This window comes from Brachycentrus maculatus, unplaced genomic scaffold, assembly GCF_059751285.1.
Source record: "Brachycentrus maculatus isolate JH-2025_06_01 unplaced genomic scaffold, ASM5975128v1 h1tg000293l, whole genome shotgun sequence".
In the NCBI taxonomy this organism is placed as follows: domain Eukaryota; kingdom Metazoa; phylum Arthropoda; class Insecta; order Trichoptera; family Brachycentridae; genus Brachycentrus; species Brachycentrus maculatus.
The window spans coordinates 2,226,538-2,244,318 of record NW_028281044.1 but is presented as its reverse complement, the minus strand read 5'-3'; the positions used below and the strand labels follow the sequence as shown (position 1 = coordinate 2,244,318).

The 17,781-nt window shown below is 34.0% G+C and overlaps 1 protein-coding gene across 1 annotated transcript in view; it reads right to left on the bottom strand.

Moving 5' to 3' along the window:
• Positions 1-539: 539 nt before the first annotated feature.
• Positions 540-17,781, bottom strand: part of LOC148305031 (uncharacterized) — a 101,237-nt gene continuing 83,995 nt past the window's right edge. Inside the window, exons 8-10 of the mRNA XM_088267353.1 lie at positions 12,407-12,605; positions 9,145-9,339; positions 540-661 (exon numbers count right to left, since the gene is read on the bottom strand). Coding sequence (XP_088123479.1) covers positions 540-661; positions 9,145-9,339; positions 12,407-12,605 — 516 coding nt within the window. The remainder of the gene's footprint in view (positions 662-9,144; positions 9,340-12,406; positions 12,606-17,781) is intronic.

Below are 17,781 nucleotides of genomic sequence, written 5' to 3'. Positions count from 1 at the left end.
GTAAATATTAAGTCAAAAATATGCCGCTTTTGCTGGGATAAAGTACATTTTCTGGGCATTCCGAAAAGATGCATAACTGAAAATTGTCGATTTTTGATATATGACGTTGTTGAAAGGAGTGAGCGATATGTCCGCCTCTGTTCTGTCTCTCTTAATTTGGGTGTAGGCAATATATTTTAAGGACCATACTCCAAATTTAGTAGTGTTTATCGGCTCCACATGTATTTTGTTATGTCCTCGTGTATTATGATTATGAATTTCTTTATTAAAAATCGGTATGGTGTTCCTGTGAATCGTTCAAAACATTATTTGAAGCATTCTACTTATAATCTCTTAAGTTGGTAGAATGTCAAAAAGTATTATGTTAGTGCTCAAATAAATGTCTTTTACATGAGTGGTGTACGGTAGACGAAATAAATTTGTAATATTGTACCTCTATTTTGTAAAACTTGTATTTCGGAAATTCTCTTCTTTGTTGTAAAACCCCATATACAGCAAAGGTATGAATTTTAATTTTTTATTATTATTATTATAGGTACTTACCACTTAGAAAGTAAAGGCCCGGCCGGTGGTGCATACGCCGAATGGCCGTAAGGAGCACTCGAGTATTGGCCAGTGTAAGGCGAACTGTAGCTGAATTCTGACGCCCCTGTACTGCCCCCTGAAAAAAACAAATAAAATAAGAAAAAAAAATAAAAAAGTGTGATGAAGAGGCTTTTTTATTGAGCAGAAACTCTTTCATTTGTACGTGAGGTCCGAAACCTGGATTATAATCACATACATCGCTCACTCCTTTTAACAACGTCATAGGTATATCAAAAATCGTCAATTTTCAATTGTGCATGTTTTCAGAATGCCCGGAAAATGTACTATATCCCAGCAAAAGCGGCATATTTTTAACTAAATATTTACCTGCTACATGGCAGAAAGTGTTGTTTTTGCATTTTGAAGAAAAGTATTGTTTAATTATTATTTTAAATATGGTAAATATTTTTCAAATGGAGAAAAAAATTCAGGTTTTACCTAAAAAGATCTGTTGCACAGAAAAAAGTTCAATAAGTGGCTTGATATTTATTTTTAATACATTCGATTATATTTTTAAACTTTAAAAACGATCTCCTGAAATATAATTTTTTTATTTATGACGTTGCTGAAAGGAGTGAGCGACATGTGAAACGCCAGAAAATATCAAATTTATTTTATTATTTTAACTTATAATTTGACCAGATTATTTATTTACAACATTTTGAGTGTGTCATGGGTAGAATTTGTGAATGTTACACGTGTGTAAAGTGATCACTTAAACCACCCTATGACGGTCGTAAATGCCAGACTTTCATGTTATTCTTCATCTATGTTGAGAAGTCAAAGAGTAATATAAAAATTAACCAATTTTGAAACTTTGTTCTTGAATCACTAGAACTTCACTAGAGACATCTATTGGTGAGATGAAAAGAAGATGGTCGTCGGCCCCGTAAATGCCCAGACTTCTATATTCTTCTTCATCTTTGATGAGATGTCAAAAAATAATATGAAAAATAACACACATAATTGGAGATAATCCAGATTTGTGAACAAGTATTCGGACACACTCAAAATGTTGTAGTATTTTAAGCATTGCGATTCAAATAATTACGACCGCGTCTGGCCAATTTCGGTTCCGCTATTAATGCAGGCTTTGTGGATATGTTTAGGGTGGCTGTGTAGGGCGGGGGAGGGGGGTGGGGGTGGCCTAAGTGAATTCGCGTTTTGCGTTTGATGTGGAAACCGCTAGGCGGCGCGACTGTTCGTACGATATACACCAATGTGAACCAACACGCTTTGTTTTAGGGGCTGGAATGGAGTGGGGATGCTATTACGAATGTAGGCTTGGAATAAAAAGGGTAGGAAAATTGTCTCATATTAAAAAAATGTACACATGTATAATTGATATTTTAATGGATATTTTTTAATGAAACCCATGGTCTTCTTCTTTTCACCCTTATCTGCACTCAATGATGCAAAGGGCACTGCATAAATTTTCAATTCAATTAAATTTAAACCCTTATCCACACCCCAATGGTGCATATGGCATTGCAATTATACAAACACAGTGTTATCTTGATCGTTAACACACGAAAGAAAGGTGATCAGTCCTCCTCTCCAGGTAAAAAAATCACTTAAATTTATTTGACATCCTCCCTCCCTAGGAGTCGAACCCGGGACCACCAATACGGTAGCCGAGCGTGCTCACCATTACCATTGTATTTTTACGATGCAGTGCCCTATGCACCATCGGGTGCGAATGAGGGTTCGAACAATTAATATACAGTATGTCGACTATTGACAATATATTTATAAATATATTAAATGATTGTGAAAAGAAAAAAATTAAATAAAGGTAATGAGTGAAAAAAATTATAAAAATATTTATTCAATAGATGTTTTTTGAAATTGTGCACGTATTGTTTATTTGCGAGTACCCCCTTAAGTAAGGTTATATTTTAAATGATCTTCAACAACTATTGAAAATATACCTATGTGTGTGTCGCTAAAAAAAGCCCGATAAATAATTCACATATGCTGAAATACGGGCAGTTTTTTTCAACCCTTAGTCGTCCGATCGAGTCGCAGGGGTGAGTAGGCATATGTGTATCCAGCTCCTATGTGCATATGTAGGTATAAATAAACATATGTCTACCTGTTCCGAGGTATTCCTGATTGCATTTCTGACGTTTTAAATTAAATTCAAATGGATGTCACAAACGTGCGGTATATTTTATAACGCATTTGTCTATATAACTGAAAATATCTTTTTTCTTAAATGTTTTTCGCAGATACTTTGTGGCATTTTTTATAAATCTTATAAAATAAAACAACTTTGTTTTTAACCACTTTTTATTGGTACACTTTATCTCCAACCGGTTTCGACAAGAACCTTGTCATCATCAGGGTTGAACATGTACATGTTTAGTATTGAGATTTTTTTTTTACAAAATCCAGCAAATTATTTCCTTCAAGCTTTCCTGAAATAGAAAAAGCGCTCTTTATTTTAAATTGCTTCCCGGATTAGGGTGGAGGAAGAAGAAAGGGGGTGAAAGTCTGGGAAAATCCGTGAAAATCCGTGAAAATCCCGAGAAGTTGAAGGGATTTCTTCTGATCCAGTGTCCTAGGGTTATACAGGTTTTTCATTTCAAATTGGACATACAAATCAAATTGGACGATATATTATATTTTATAAGAACAGTTAGAATTATTAAAAACATCTTTGAAGTAGTACTCATGATTCAAAGTAGTATTTATTTTTTTGGGTAATTAATGCAAAATTAAACAAGGTATTTGGATTAAATTTATTTACATACCTATACATTTCGTAGTCATACTGGAGAAAGTGACCAAGTGCATATTTTTTTTAACAAAAACGTAATTATTGACTATTTGATATCTTACTAGCTTAATATTGCCCTGAAAAAAATCCCAAAAGGTTTTAAACTTGAAAGTATAATATAATATATTGACTTGTTAAAAATGTGATCGATTTGTGAAAGCTTCCCAGATCTGATACAGAAGCATCTAGGCTTCCTGACAGACCTTCTCTTGCAAAGCGTTTTTTAAATACAAAGTTGCAAAATTAATTTAAAATGTGAATGACATGGTTATATGACATATCGCTCACTCTTTACAAGAACGTCATAAATCAAAAATCTTGATTTTTCAGGAAAACGTTTTTAAACGTTCAAAATATAATACAATATATTAAAAATAGATATCAAGACACTTATTGAACTTTTTACTGTACAACAGATCCTTTTAGGTAAAACCTGAAGAGTTTTTCTCCATTCGAAAAATATTTAGGATATTAAAAAAATAATTAAACAATACCTTTTCGTCAAAATGCAAAAACAACACTTTCTGCCCTGTAGCGGATAAATATTAAGTTAAAAATATGCCTCTTTTGCTGGGATATGGTACATTTTCTGAGTATTCCGAAAATATACACAACTGAAAATTGACGATTTATGATTTATGACGTTCTTGAAAGCAGTGCGCGATATATGAAATTGAATTTTCCTGAAAAGCCAAATGTTTGGAAGCGCTGTAGGGTAGGTCAGGTTGCCATGGCAACGGGCGGGGGTGGCGCGGGCCAATCACGAGCCTCCATTCCAGTTTCCATAACAACCGGGGGGAGAGAGATAGACTTACGAGGGACAATACCGGAGGGAGCGAGACGAAACACTAAAAGCTTGAAAATTATGTTAGAAATGTGGAAAATTTGTAATACGCGTTACAGAAAGCATAACGAAAGTTTTTTGTTGGAAATTTCAAATGGAATTATTTTTATTTTTTAATTTGCGCCCAGATGGTGAATAGGGCACCTAATTCATATTATTTATTAATACGTCAGCAAAGAAGAAAAAGTTAAATTAACTAATTAACCATCATCCGTTTCCTTCACCGAAGTCTTCGCCTCTTCACATTCATGCACCTCCTTATACAAACCCGTCGATTATTCCGACTCTTGACTTGAGTATTTGAAAAACTTGATCATGCCAAGTTTTTCTCGGTCTCCCTTTTCTCCTACAGCCAACTTCATTCGCCTCATAAATTTATTTAGCTGTTCTTCCTTCACTCATTCGTTTTACATGCCCAAACCATATCGACTTAAATTAAATTTGAACGAAAATGCTTATCTCAGCCTTGCATCCTGTCATTATATTGGCATTAGAACATCTGCCATACACGGTTTTGCCGCACTGAGAGATCGCATTCCGACTGCATTCAGTCCTTGCATTCTTCTTTTGCAAACACAATATTTCGCCTCCATACATAAGAAGTTTATCGAAAAGGAAATATGGAATCCTAGGTATTGAATTGACATGACTTAAGCCCTGTCTTGGCCGGTTTTAGTGATCACTTTTTCCATTGTGATATCAACATTTTCCATGATTGACAACCACGCTATTCTTTATTGTGATAATTCATACTTTAAAAGAACAAAATCACAATGAATGCCGCAGTAAATAATTTACTAACTATCACGCTGCTTACCAGCAAGGGTAGCCAGAAAGAATAGAACGCCAAACCAGTCGTCTTCGATTGATCAAACGATATAAGCCTCTTCTATATTCATGCATCCCTTCATACATACCCACCTAGTATTTAAAACACTCGATAATATTCAATTAATCGATTATGTAATAATTCAATATTGTTTCAATTAATAATATAGGTCCGTCACAGTTGAGCTAAACTTCCCCCACTCGCTTATAGCTGGCATAGACAACAGATACAATAGATATAGACTACCATAGACCACGACACGACGTAGAGCGTACATATTAGTGACCATAGACGTATTACACAGTTAGGGTATACCGCCTACATACAAAAATAGCGATCCATGAAATATCGCTCACTCCTTTCAAGAACGTCATATTTCAAAAATCGTCAATTTTCAGTTGTGCATCTTTTCGGAATGCCCAGAAAATGTACTTTATCCCAGCGAAAAAGCATATTTTAACTTCCTATTTACCCGCTACAGGGCAGAAAGTGTTGTCTTTGCATTTTGAAGGAAAGGTTTAATTATTATTTTTATTATATTGTTTAATTGGAGATAATCCAGATTTTGTGAACAAGTATTTGGACGCACTCAAAATGTTGTAAATAAATTATCTGGTCAAATTATAAGCTCAATAATAAAAATGAAAATGGTGTTTTTTGGCGTTTCTCATGTGTGTGATTATAATCCAGGATTCGGACCTCACATACTGATATAAGAGTTTCTGCTTAGTAAAAAGCTTCTTTACATCTCACCAATAGATGTCTCTAGTGAAGTTCTAGTGATTCAAGAACAAAGTTTCCAAAGAGGATTTCTCATCATCACACGGACAGCTGTCGATCTCGGAAAGCCTGATACGATGCAGGTAGCTCATGAACCCACCGTGATCCGTAAGGATTTGCGTAAGACACTTATTTAAAATCCCTAAAATGCACACCAAGTCCTACCAAAATTCATTTTTAAATCGAGCCTGCGATATGGGCAATGTAACGCTTAATGAAATAGACATCAATAATGTTTCTTTTAATACGTTTAAAAGAAATATTGTTGACGTCTATTTGACCAGTTGGTAAAGAAATGTTCTATATTTTATTATTAGATTAAAACCAATATTTTTAGCTTTTCCACTTTTTTATTTGACCAGCGACCGGGTTTCGTCGTTACCGACATCACCAGTCTGATGATGTCGGTAACGACGAAACCCGGTCGCTGGTCAAATAAAAAAGTGGAAAAGCTAAAAATATTGGTTTTAATCTAATAATAAATTAAAAATGCAATTCCATCACGAAGTGTCAGTGGATAATATAAATCTATTAATGTTCTATATGGTTATACTTTTATGACAGTTTATTTAAATTGTTTTATTTTCAGATAACTTAGGTGGAAACCTATAATTGGAATTGCTATTTTTTTTGTATTTTATCATATTATGTTATTTTTGTCGAAAAATTCTGTTGGTTTTCCAATAAAAAAATAAATAAAAAAAATACATGGGTTAGTGCCAGGGCGTTCGCAGTAGATATTAATCAGTCCGGGAGTATGGACGTAAATGAACGTCAGTGCGAATTTTCCTTAAAGGAGTATGGACGTCAATGAACGTCGAAGTCCGTCTGTCAGTTGGTATGATGTAATTTGTATAGTAATGACATCTGTGGATATTTGTAATTAACTTTGTCATAAAATAAAATCTAGAGATGGTGAGCATTATTTTTTATTTAAATTATTATGATGTTACTTGTATAGCAATGACATCTGTGGATATTTGTGTGTAATTTTGTCATAAATGAAAAATACTTCAATAGGTGTTTTTTAATATATATATATATATATATATATATATATATATATATATATATATATATATATATATATATATATATATATATATATATATATATATATATATATATATATATATATATATATATATATATATATATATATATATATATATATATATATATATATATATATATATATATATATATATATATATATACATATATATATATATAAATATATATATATATATATATATATATATATATATATATATATATATATATATATATATATATATATATATATATATATATGTAATAAAATAACTAGGTACCTACCTATACATTTTATTAAGTACTTACAAAAAGTACCTACATAAAACAGTTCTACCACCAGATGCCGCATGCGTCGCACAGAATTAAACAAAAGACTTCCGATAATATTTTTAACTGTCAGAATCAGATAGATAGATAGATAGATAGATATAAAAATTATTATAAAGATAAATTAAGAATAAACTTTAATTACAAAGCAACACATTGTTTATTTTATTATTATACACCCACTTTACATATTATTTACACTTAATTTTCAAAAGGAAAATATTACCACGTTATAAAACGACAATTTTGTTAAATGGAAATGGATTATGAAACATTAGATGTATTAAAACAATTACTACAATATGTTCGGAGTGAGAGAGAAAAATTAGAAGATGATCAAAGAAAACGATTAGAAGATAATCAAAGAAGACGTGGAAATCTAAGAACTAGTGATAAAATTAAAGATAAAAGTCCATGTAAGATTTGTGAAAAATTAAATAAGGGAACTCGATATCACCCTGAAGCAACATGCTGGTTTAAAACAAAGGACGATGATAAGATTAATAATAAAAATGAAGATTTACAAATCGCACAGAAACAGTGCTTGAAGAATGAAAATAAAAATAATGTGGAAAAAATTTCTACAAAATATAAAATAAAATATACTCCAGAAAAGAAGAATTTCGAAGCAGATTGTATGAGCAGGAATCCAGTATTAGAATCGAAGGAAAATGCAAATGAACAATTAAAAGTTGTAAATTTGGTTAAATTAGAAGATATTTTAAAAGATCAGAATAAAAATGAAGACATACAAATAACACAGAAACAGTGCTTGAAAAATGAAAATAAAAATAAAGTAGAAAAAGCTTCTACGAAAGATAAAATAAAATATACTCCAGGAAAGAAGAATTTAGAAGTAGATTGTCTAAGCAGGAATCCAGTATTAAAATCGAATGAAAATGCAGATGAACAATTAAAAGTTGTAAATTTGGTTAAATTAGAAGATATTTCAAAAGATCAGAATAAAAATGAAGACATACAAATAACACAGAAACAGTGCTTGAAAAATGAAAATAAAGTAGAAAAAACTTCTACGAAAGATGAAATAAAATATACTCCAGGAAAGAAGAATTTAGAAGTAGATTGTCTAAGCCGGAATCCAGTTTTAGAATCGAATAAAAATGCAGATGAACAATTAAAAGTTGTACATTTGGTTATATTAGAAGATACTTTAAGAGATCTGAATAAAAATGAAGGAATTCAAAAGAAAAAAACAAATGGATTGAGAAAAACTGTGTCTACTTTAAAAGGGTCAAGAAGAAAAAAAAAAATACAAAAAAAAAGAAAAAAAAAAGAACGAAAAAAAAAGGAAAAAAAAGGAAGAAAGAAAAAAAACAAGAAAGAAAAAAAAGAAGGAAAAAAGAAAGAAAGAAAAAAAAAAAAAAAAACTTTATCATATCACTAAACTTATACAAGAAGATGATCCGGAGGACGAGTGAAAATTTTACTATGAATTTTCATCCCCAAGGGGGGAGATGTAATAAAATAACTAGGTACCTACCTATACATTTTATTAAGTACTTACAAAAAGTACCTACATAAAACAGTTCTACCACCAGATGCCGCATGCGTCGCACAGAATTAAACAAAAGACTTCCGATAATATTTTTAACTGTCAGAATCAGATAGATAGATAGATAGATAGATATAAAAATTATTATAAAGATAAATTAAGAATAAACTTTAATTACAAAGCAACACATTGTTTATTTTATTATTATACACCCACTTTACATATTATTTACACTTAATTTTCAAAAGGAAAATATTACCACGTTATTTTAATTTTTTTTAATACAATTACTATCTACATAATACATCAATTTAATGAAAAAAAAATCATGTAAAAAGAACCCACTCCCCAGAGAAAGTCGGACATCAATTTTTGTCCTCCCTGAAAGGTTAAGAACCACCTAGGGCATTTAGTCGGGGTGCACTTACAGGTGAGCAGGGCCGGCGGCGGCGACTCGCCGGGGGGCGCGTAGTGCGCGAAGCCGGGCAGCGGGTAGTGCGGCGGGGGCGGCGCGTGCAGCGGCGCGGGCCCGGCGGGCGGCGGCAGCAGCGGCGAGGGGCACGGCTGCGGGGGCGGCAGCCCCGGGCTGCCCGCCAGCGCGAACGTGTTACCTTCAGCGCCACCTGCACACACAAACAAGACACACATATTTTAATTTATATTTTAACTTTGTGTTTTTCCATTTTTTAATTTTATTTGGAAAACCAACAGAGAATAATAACATATAAGTATACATCTTCGCATCTTCGCCATCTGTCCGCCTCCGTAGTGTAATGGTCTGCATGCTCGGCTACCGTTCTGGAGGTCCCGGGTTCGATTCCCAAGGGGGGTAAAATAAATAAAAGTGATTTTTTTCACTGTAATATTTATTCAATATTAACATGGACTAGTACCTGAAGCGGAGGGCTGATCACCTTTCCTTCATGTGTAAACGATCAAGATAACACTGCGTTTATATGACACAGTGCCCTATGCACCACTGGGGTGCGGATAAGGGTTTATTATTATTTTACATCTTAAGTATTGAAAAAAGCTCCAATTACAGGTTTTCGCAGAGTGATCGTTAACAGTAACAAAAACAGAAAATATAATATATTACATACAATTGTTTTTTTAAAAATTAAATTATTACTATTTTTTATGAAGGAGAGGGAAAGGAATTAAATGTAACTTTTTTTAAAAATAGAAATGAAACTTTGTTTTAAAATTAATAAAAATATTTTATTATAACTTAATTATAATGTCTACAGGTTTCGAAGCTAGTAGGCATTATAAGCAGCTTCGAAACCGGTAGGGATTATAATTAAGTTATATTAAAATATATATAGTGATTTCAAAACAAAGTTACATTTGAAGTGCATAAAATCAAGTATTATGAGAACAAAATTTGAATACACTAAGTATATTGTGATCGATTTAATATTACCTCGGAATTACGCGGTGCTTTGTGCACCATTGTAAGCGGATAAAAGTCAGACATATTTAAAACATTTTGTCCAACCTTTCCAATTGCTACGTATGTTTAGTAGGTACGTTAGAAAATCTGTAGGGGAATGTTTGAACAAAAACGAATTGCTATAATTAAACCATTTAAAAATTGGCTTAATGGTTCTAATTTATCTTTCGTGGGTCGATGATAGGTACTATTTTACACCTGGTTAGAGCCTTCCAAAATTCACAAGAGAAACAGGCCTAACCTAACCGCAGGGCATTTGTAACATCCCCAAATATAACACCGCTACATATCGGAAGGCAAATTGTACATGAAGGTAGAAATGTATTATCCAAATGGGATGAGACAGGATAACGGGGCTTACGACCGTCGTAGGCTGGTTTGAGTGATCACTTTACACACGTGTGAAGTTATAGTGAATTCAAACACTTTGTTCCGAGTTTGATCAATATATTAATAAATTCCAAGAACTTGAATAGTATGGTTGTCAATCATCGGTAGAATTGGTGAATTTGTTTGCCCAGACTTCCATATTCTTCTTCATCTATGTTGAGATGTAAAAGGGATACTTATAATATTGACATATAGGGTGAATAATCCAGTGTCTGATATTCGTGTCGGGTTGTGGTCCCGTGGTTAATGTCGCGGACTCTTGAGTCAGAGTTTCTCGGTTCGAATCCAATCTACCACAATTTGATACCTATTTCTAATAATGACCCGCTTAAGCTCACAGCAATAGTATGAAATTGAAGTATTTTTGTAAATAAAAAAAAAATATATCTTTTTTCAACAAAAAAATATTTAAATTTTATTATAAATCATGTTTGGAGTAATGTTGATTGATACGTGACAATGACCCCGTTATTCTTGGTACCGTTATGCGACCTCAGGCGTCGTGATGTCCTAGACCCTCGCTAGCTAACACCGAGGCACGATCTCCGACCGCAAATTCTACAGGAAGCACCGAAGTGTTCCAACTCCAATTTGTCAACAGACCTCGTAATCGTCTACACGGATGCCACAACAAGAGGCGCCATATTGAATTTGGTATCGTTTCTCTGCGGTGAATCTTCCGAATATCTTCTTGTACTTATTCTTACCCTCCTTATCCGCACCCCAATGGTGCATAGGGCACTACATCATATAAACGCAGTGTTATCTTGATCGTTGTTAACACATGTAGGAAAGGTGATCAGCCTTTCGCTTCAGGTACCAGCCCAAAGGAATATTGAATTAATGTCCATTCGAATTCTTATCCGCACCCCAATGGTGCATAGGGCACTACATCATATAAACGCAGTGTTATCTTGATCGTTGTTAACACATGTAGGAAAAGTGATCAGCCTTCCGCTTCAGGTACCAGCCCAAGGTAATATTGAATTAATGTCCATTCGAATTCTTATCCACACCACAATGGTGCATAGGGCACTAAGTCATATAAACGCAGTATGATCTTGATCGTTAACACATGAAGAAAAGGTGATGAGCCTTCCGCTTCAGGTACCAGTCAAGGGTAATATTGAATAAGTATTAGAGTGAAAAAATCTATTTTTTTACTAGACAAGTATTAACTTGACCCCCTCCCCCTTTGAGATACGAACCTGGGACCACCAGTACGGTAGCTGAGCGAGCCGACCATTAAACTACGGAGGCGAACACAAATTGAAGCAGTAATATCTTGATATCCAGAGTATATTAGTCGTTGGGATAATAGAATAGTCAAGGCGCTGTTTAGAGCTGCCCAAGACAAGGAAAAGACAGGGTATGCTCGGCTACAATAGTTAGAGACTAGAAGGAATGTGTATTTGATTACGCATTTTTATCCATTGTTGCGCGGTGTGATCGATAATCCTGAAATTATCCGGAGTATTGGTCTGTATGTTCCCGATAGTTACCTAAGACAGCGTCGGCATAGATTGTTTCACATTCCTATACACAGGACCAACCTGCCGATGGTTATGCCTGTAGGAAGAGCTACCGCTATGTTGAAAAATATCACATTGGATATTGATCTGTTCCATGTGTCCGAAGGAGTTTTCCGAAGCGGGATTCTTCTACACCTTTAAGTCTTCTTGCTTACTTTTAATTTTTCCCCCTTAATATTGTTTGTTATGTTTATATTTTAATTTTTTGTTGTTGAATAAATTTAATCAAATTAAATTGAAATAATTACCTCAAGGGGGACCTGACAAGGCATGCATAGAAGAAGAAGATTATAGATAATAAGGTTGCCTTACCTAGGCTGGTGCCGATGGGCGGGTTGTAGAGCGCGGGCGCGTCGTACGCGGGAAGCGCGTCGTGCGGCGCGGGCGCGGGCGCGGCGGGCGGCGCGGGCGGGAAGAGCGGCGCGCCGCCCTGCTCGTAGTAGGCGGGGGCGCCCAGCTCCGACAGCAGCTTGTACTCGTCCTTCAAGCTCCATTTGTTCGAGGACCACAGCTATAAACAGAATCAAACGAATCCTCAATCGTAAATATTCTCGGGTTGTGGTCCCGTGGTTAGTGTCGCGGACTCTCAAGTCAGAGTTTCTCAGTTCGAACCCATTTTAACACAATTTGATACAGAAATCTATGAAATAGAAATATTTGTGTAAATAGTAAAAACACAAATCGCTCACTCCTTTCAAGAACGTCATAAATAAAAAAAAACTTGATTTTACAGGAGAACGTTTTTAAAGTTTAAAAATATAACACAATTTAGTAAAAATAAATATCAAGCCACATATTGAACTTTTAACTGTGCAACAGATCTTTTTAGGTAAAACCTGAAGGTTTTTCCTCCATTTGAAAAATATTGAGTACATTTAAAAAAATTATTAAACAATACCTTTTCTTCAAAATGCAAAAACAACATTTTCTGCCCTGTAGCAAGTAAATATTATGTTAAAAATATGCTGCTTTTGCTGGAATACAGTACATTTTTAGGGCATTCCGAAAACATGAACAACTGAAAATTGACGATTTTTGATTTATGACATTCTTGAAAGGAGTGAGCGAAATATTACTCTTTATTTTAAAAAAAATGTTGCGACTTAACGAATACGAGTACTTGTCCTTTAGGTTATTTATTACGGGTATAGAAATTTAACATGTATTAAGCTGGTCGTCGTTAAGATAATCTAGAAAAATCAGAATTTACTAAACCAATTAATAAAGACCCATAAAAATAATTATAATAAATAAATCCAAATTGGAGATAATCCAGATTTGTGAACAAGTTACATATTTATAGATTTGGCGATTAATTTGTAGAACTCTCTGATACTTTTTTCTAATAATGAACCGCTTAGGTTCACAAAAATCGTATGAAATTGAAATATTTGTGTAAATAGTAAAAACACAAATGCTACTCTTTTATTAACAAAAAAATGGATTATTTACAAAAAAAACAGAGTCACAAAATTGTATAATAAGTATATAAGGGTATTTTATTTATTGTTTCGGCATTAACTTTGTGGTAAGACATGTTACAATGATTAAAGAAAACACTTGTTTTTTACTACTTGAGTTTCATTAAAGCTTACATGTTTCAGAAGTCAAACTTCCATCATTCAGGTCTGTATAATAACAGTTATTATACAGACCTGAATGATGGAAGTTTAACTTCTGAAACATGTAGTCTCTAATAAAACGCAAGTGGTATAAAACAAGTGTTTTCTTTAATCATTATATAAGGGTTTGAAAATGTATGATGAGATGCCTGAATGTATGAAGAATGAAAAGAATCTAAAAGAATTAAAACCAAATGTTTTGTTTACTGTAAGAAGATGTACCTATATTATTTATTGATTCGGCATTAACTTTGTGGAATGACATGTAGACTATTTTTTTTTAAATTTAAGCACTTGTAATATACCACTTGATGAGTTTAATTTTTATATACGACCACTTTCGAAACCTTACAGATGTTTTCATTAACAGTTTTAATTTTTACCAGTAGATCTGTAAGTTTTTAAACATCTGTAAGTTTTCGAAACAAGTCGTATATAAAAATAAAACTCATCAAGTGGTATATTAATAATAATAATAAATCCCTTACCGCACCCCAATGGTGCAAAGGGCACTGCTTCGTATAAACGCAGTGTTATCTCGATCGATTACACATGAAGGAAAGGTGATCAGCCCTCCACTTCAGGTACCAATCCAGTGTAATATTGAATAAATATTAGAGTGAAAAAATCACTTATATTTATTAAACACCCCTGGGAATCGAACCCGGGACCTCTAGAACGGTAGCCGAGCATGCTGACCATTACACTACGGAGGCGGAGGGTATATTAAAAGTGTTTTATTTTTATTTTTAAGAAATATAAGAAGATGTATTCTAATACTCTCCTTATTATTCACCGTTCTCTTTGTGTATCATTCTGCCCAATATTGAGCATCAATAATTAATCAATTAACTAAAATTTGTCAAGTAAGACCATGTATGCATATCATCCCTTCGTATATGATGCGAAAAGCCACCCCCGATTCGATTAACATTACAAATTCCAATTATTATTACCGCAAACATCCATCCGTAACCATCGCTAGAACGCATTACAACCCCTTCCATATTAATACGAGTATATAATATTATACATACGTATGTTAGTTTCATCCCTCAGTCATAAGGTTGTATCTTTATATAGCCTATTAGAAGCTGTACCGCCTGCTTTATACCCGGTCGGAGGTGCAATTTGCCTAAATACGTTGAGGTTTGGGGGAGGTTTTAGGGGTGAAATTCACCCCCCAGCCTTCCCCGAACGAGCGGCCACCCGATCTCGTAAATACCGACCCCTCTCGTGGAAATCCCACCCCCGATCTGCCTTAATTCACGGCAGTTTCCTCCCTTAAATAAGGGATGGTTTAAGCGAGCGAAATTCGCGCGACCGGTGTCTCTGCGACCGTATAAAAGAGATTAAATATAAAAGATTGGCAGATATTTTTTATTATCGTTTCGAGGGCTTCCTTTTTCTTAGCTTACAAAAGTTATTTGAAATTCGTGTTTATATAACCGAATACAAAAAAATCAAGTATAGGGTTTTTATTATTTATTTATTTGGCATTAACTTTGTGGAATACAATATTGATTATAAAAATTATACAATTGTAAAATACCACTTATTGAGTTTTATTTCATTATACACGATTAGTTTCGAAAACTACAGATTACTGTTGATGAAAACCATCAACAGTAAAATGAATTAAATTTGATTTTTATTGAAGGTTTTTAATTTTTTATATACTAAGTATGGAGTCGGCAAAAGAAGGATGAAAGTGGACTGAATGCAGTGAAAATACATTTTTCAGATGAATGTGCGGTAAAACGGTGTATGATAGATGTTACGAATGAAGATATTAGGAAAGGTAGTGAAGAATGGACGGTAAAACAAATTTATAACATGTTTTGAATATTGAAAGCATTAACTTTGTGGATCATATTGATATATTATTTCGAGAAATAAAAATACTTTCTGTTCTGATCCACTCACATTTTTATTAACCAACTAGTTTCGGCAACAACCTGTTGCCCTCTTCAGGGTTTCATTTATTACTAAATATATATATAAAAAGAAACAGTGTACAAGTTGTTGGGTTTCAAAAGGGTAGGGGTGGGGGTAATGGTGTTTTAAGGAAGGGTAAGAGCAAGGAAGGGAATAACTGGGTTTGATTTTATGGGAAAAATATTTAAGTTAGTCAAAGTCCCATTTTTAATATTTTTCCCATAAAATCAAACCCTACCTAAACAGAGTCTCTAGTGAAGTTCTAGTGATTCAAGAACAAGTTTCTAAATTGGTTCATATATATAGAACTTCCAAGAATTTGAGTAGTGTGGTTGTCAATAACGGGTAGAATTAGTGAATGTTACACGTGTGTAAAGTGATCACTTAAACCAGCCTATGACGGTCGTCAGCCCCCAGTAAATGCCCAGACTTCCATATTCTTCTTCATCTTTGATGAAATGTCAAAAAATAACATCATTCTATTCTCTCTGCTACCCCTGCGGGGAAGCGGCGTGATGGTTAATTATTTAGTTACTTTGTTTAGAAGAGGATGTTATGAATATTTTTATTAAACAATGCATCTAGAGAAGAGTCACAGTAGCGTATTACCAGATTTTGTGGAAAATCCCTGAAGTCCTGATAACAACCCCCAGACCCCCTAAAAGCCACTCAAAGCCACCCCCCCTCCTCACCACCCCTAAAACCTCCCACGATATTCCAACCCTTGTTTCTCCACTACTATTCTTCAGTCCTTCTCTCAAACCTCACTAAAAACAAACATATTTTCATATTTATTTTAAAAATATTTCTTTTGGTTTAATAATGTTATAAGAATTATAACACTTTTATTCGTTTTTTTCTCTCTAATCCTTATCCGCACCCAATGGTGCATAGGGCACTGCATAGTATTGACGCAGTGTTATCCTAATCGTTACTTACGTGAAGGCTTATGACCGTATAGGCTTGGTTAAGTGATCTCTTTGCATACGTGTAACATTCGCCAATTCTACCCATGATTGATAACCACACTGCTTAAATTCTTGGAACTTTTAGATATATTGACCAAACTCGAAACATAGCGTTTAGATTCACTAGAACTTTACTAGAGACAAATATGGTGTGGAAATATCCAGACTTCTATATTCTTCTTCATCTATGTTGAGATCTCAAAAAATAATATAAAAATAAGTTCTAATTGGAGATAATCTCGATTTGCAAACAAGTATTTGAACACACACAAAATGAAATTATTTGGACACTAAAAATGGTTTGAAAAAATATGAAACAAAAAAAACACATATTCATTTTTACCCTTCTAGGAATCGAACCGGAGACCTCATGTATGGTAGTCAAACGCTCTAACCACCACACTGTGCAGACGGATACATTGTTATTAGTTAAAGTCAAAGAAATCTTTGGCGAAAACCGAGAGTAGAGCCTTTTTCATTTTCTCTCCCATAAAACCTAACGCGAGTTCTTCCTCCCTTTCTTCCTCCTTTCTTCCTCTCTTTCTTCCTCCCCTCTACCCTCTTCTTCTTACCTTTCGCCCCTCTACTGTTCCGTTCCTCTATTACGCGGGAATTACCGTAAAAACTCCCCTACAGAACACAGCGAAGCTGCAAAAAGAGAATTTCAATACTCGAGAAATTCGTTATTGAGCACTTATCTGAGCGAAAAGCACCGCCCGAGAGGCGCAGAGGCCTATATCCAGTTTTGATGGTGTCTCTAACTTTTTAGGGATAATTTGTAATAAATGACTTATCCGCTAACGGCCTCCATTTCGGCAAGAGAGCATAAACGAAATTATTCTTCAGACATTAAATTCAAGTAAAACAATACGTGTAGAATAATATGGAAATAGGGTAATCTCCTTTTTATGTTTATTTTATTTGTGAATTTAATATATCAGTTACAGTTCAGTCTTTCAGACGTATGTTCGGCAAATAAATTAATTTAATTTACTTTGTTATAATGTTTTTGTCCGCCTCCGTAGTGTAATGGTCAGCATGCTCGCCTACCGTTCTGGAGGTCCCGGGTTCGATTCCCAGGGGGGTTTAATAAATATAAGTGATTTTTTCACTCCAATATTTATTCATTATTACACTGGACTGGTACCTAAAGTGGAGG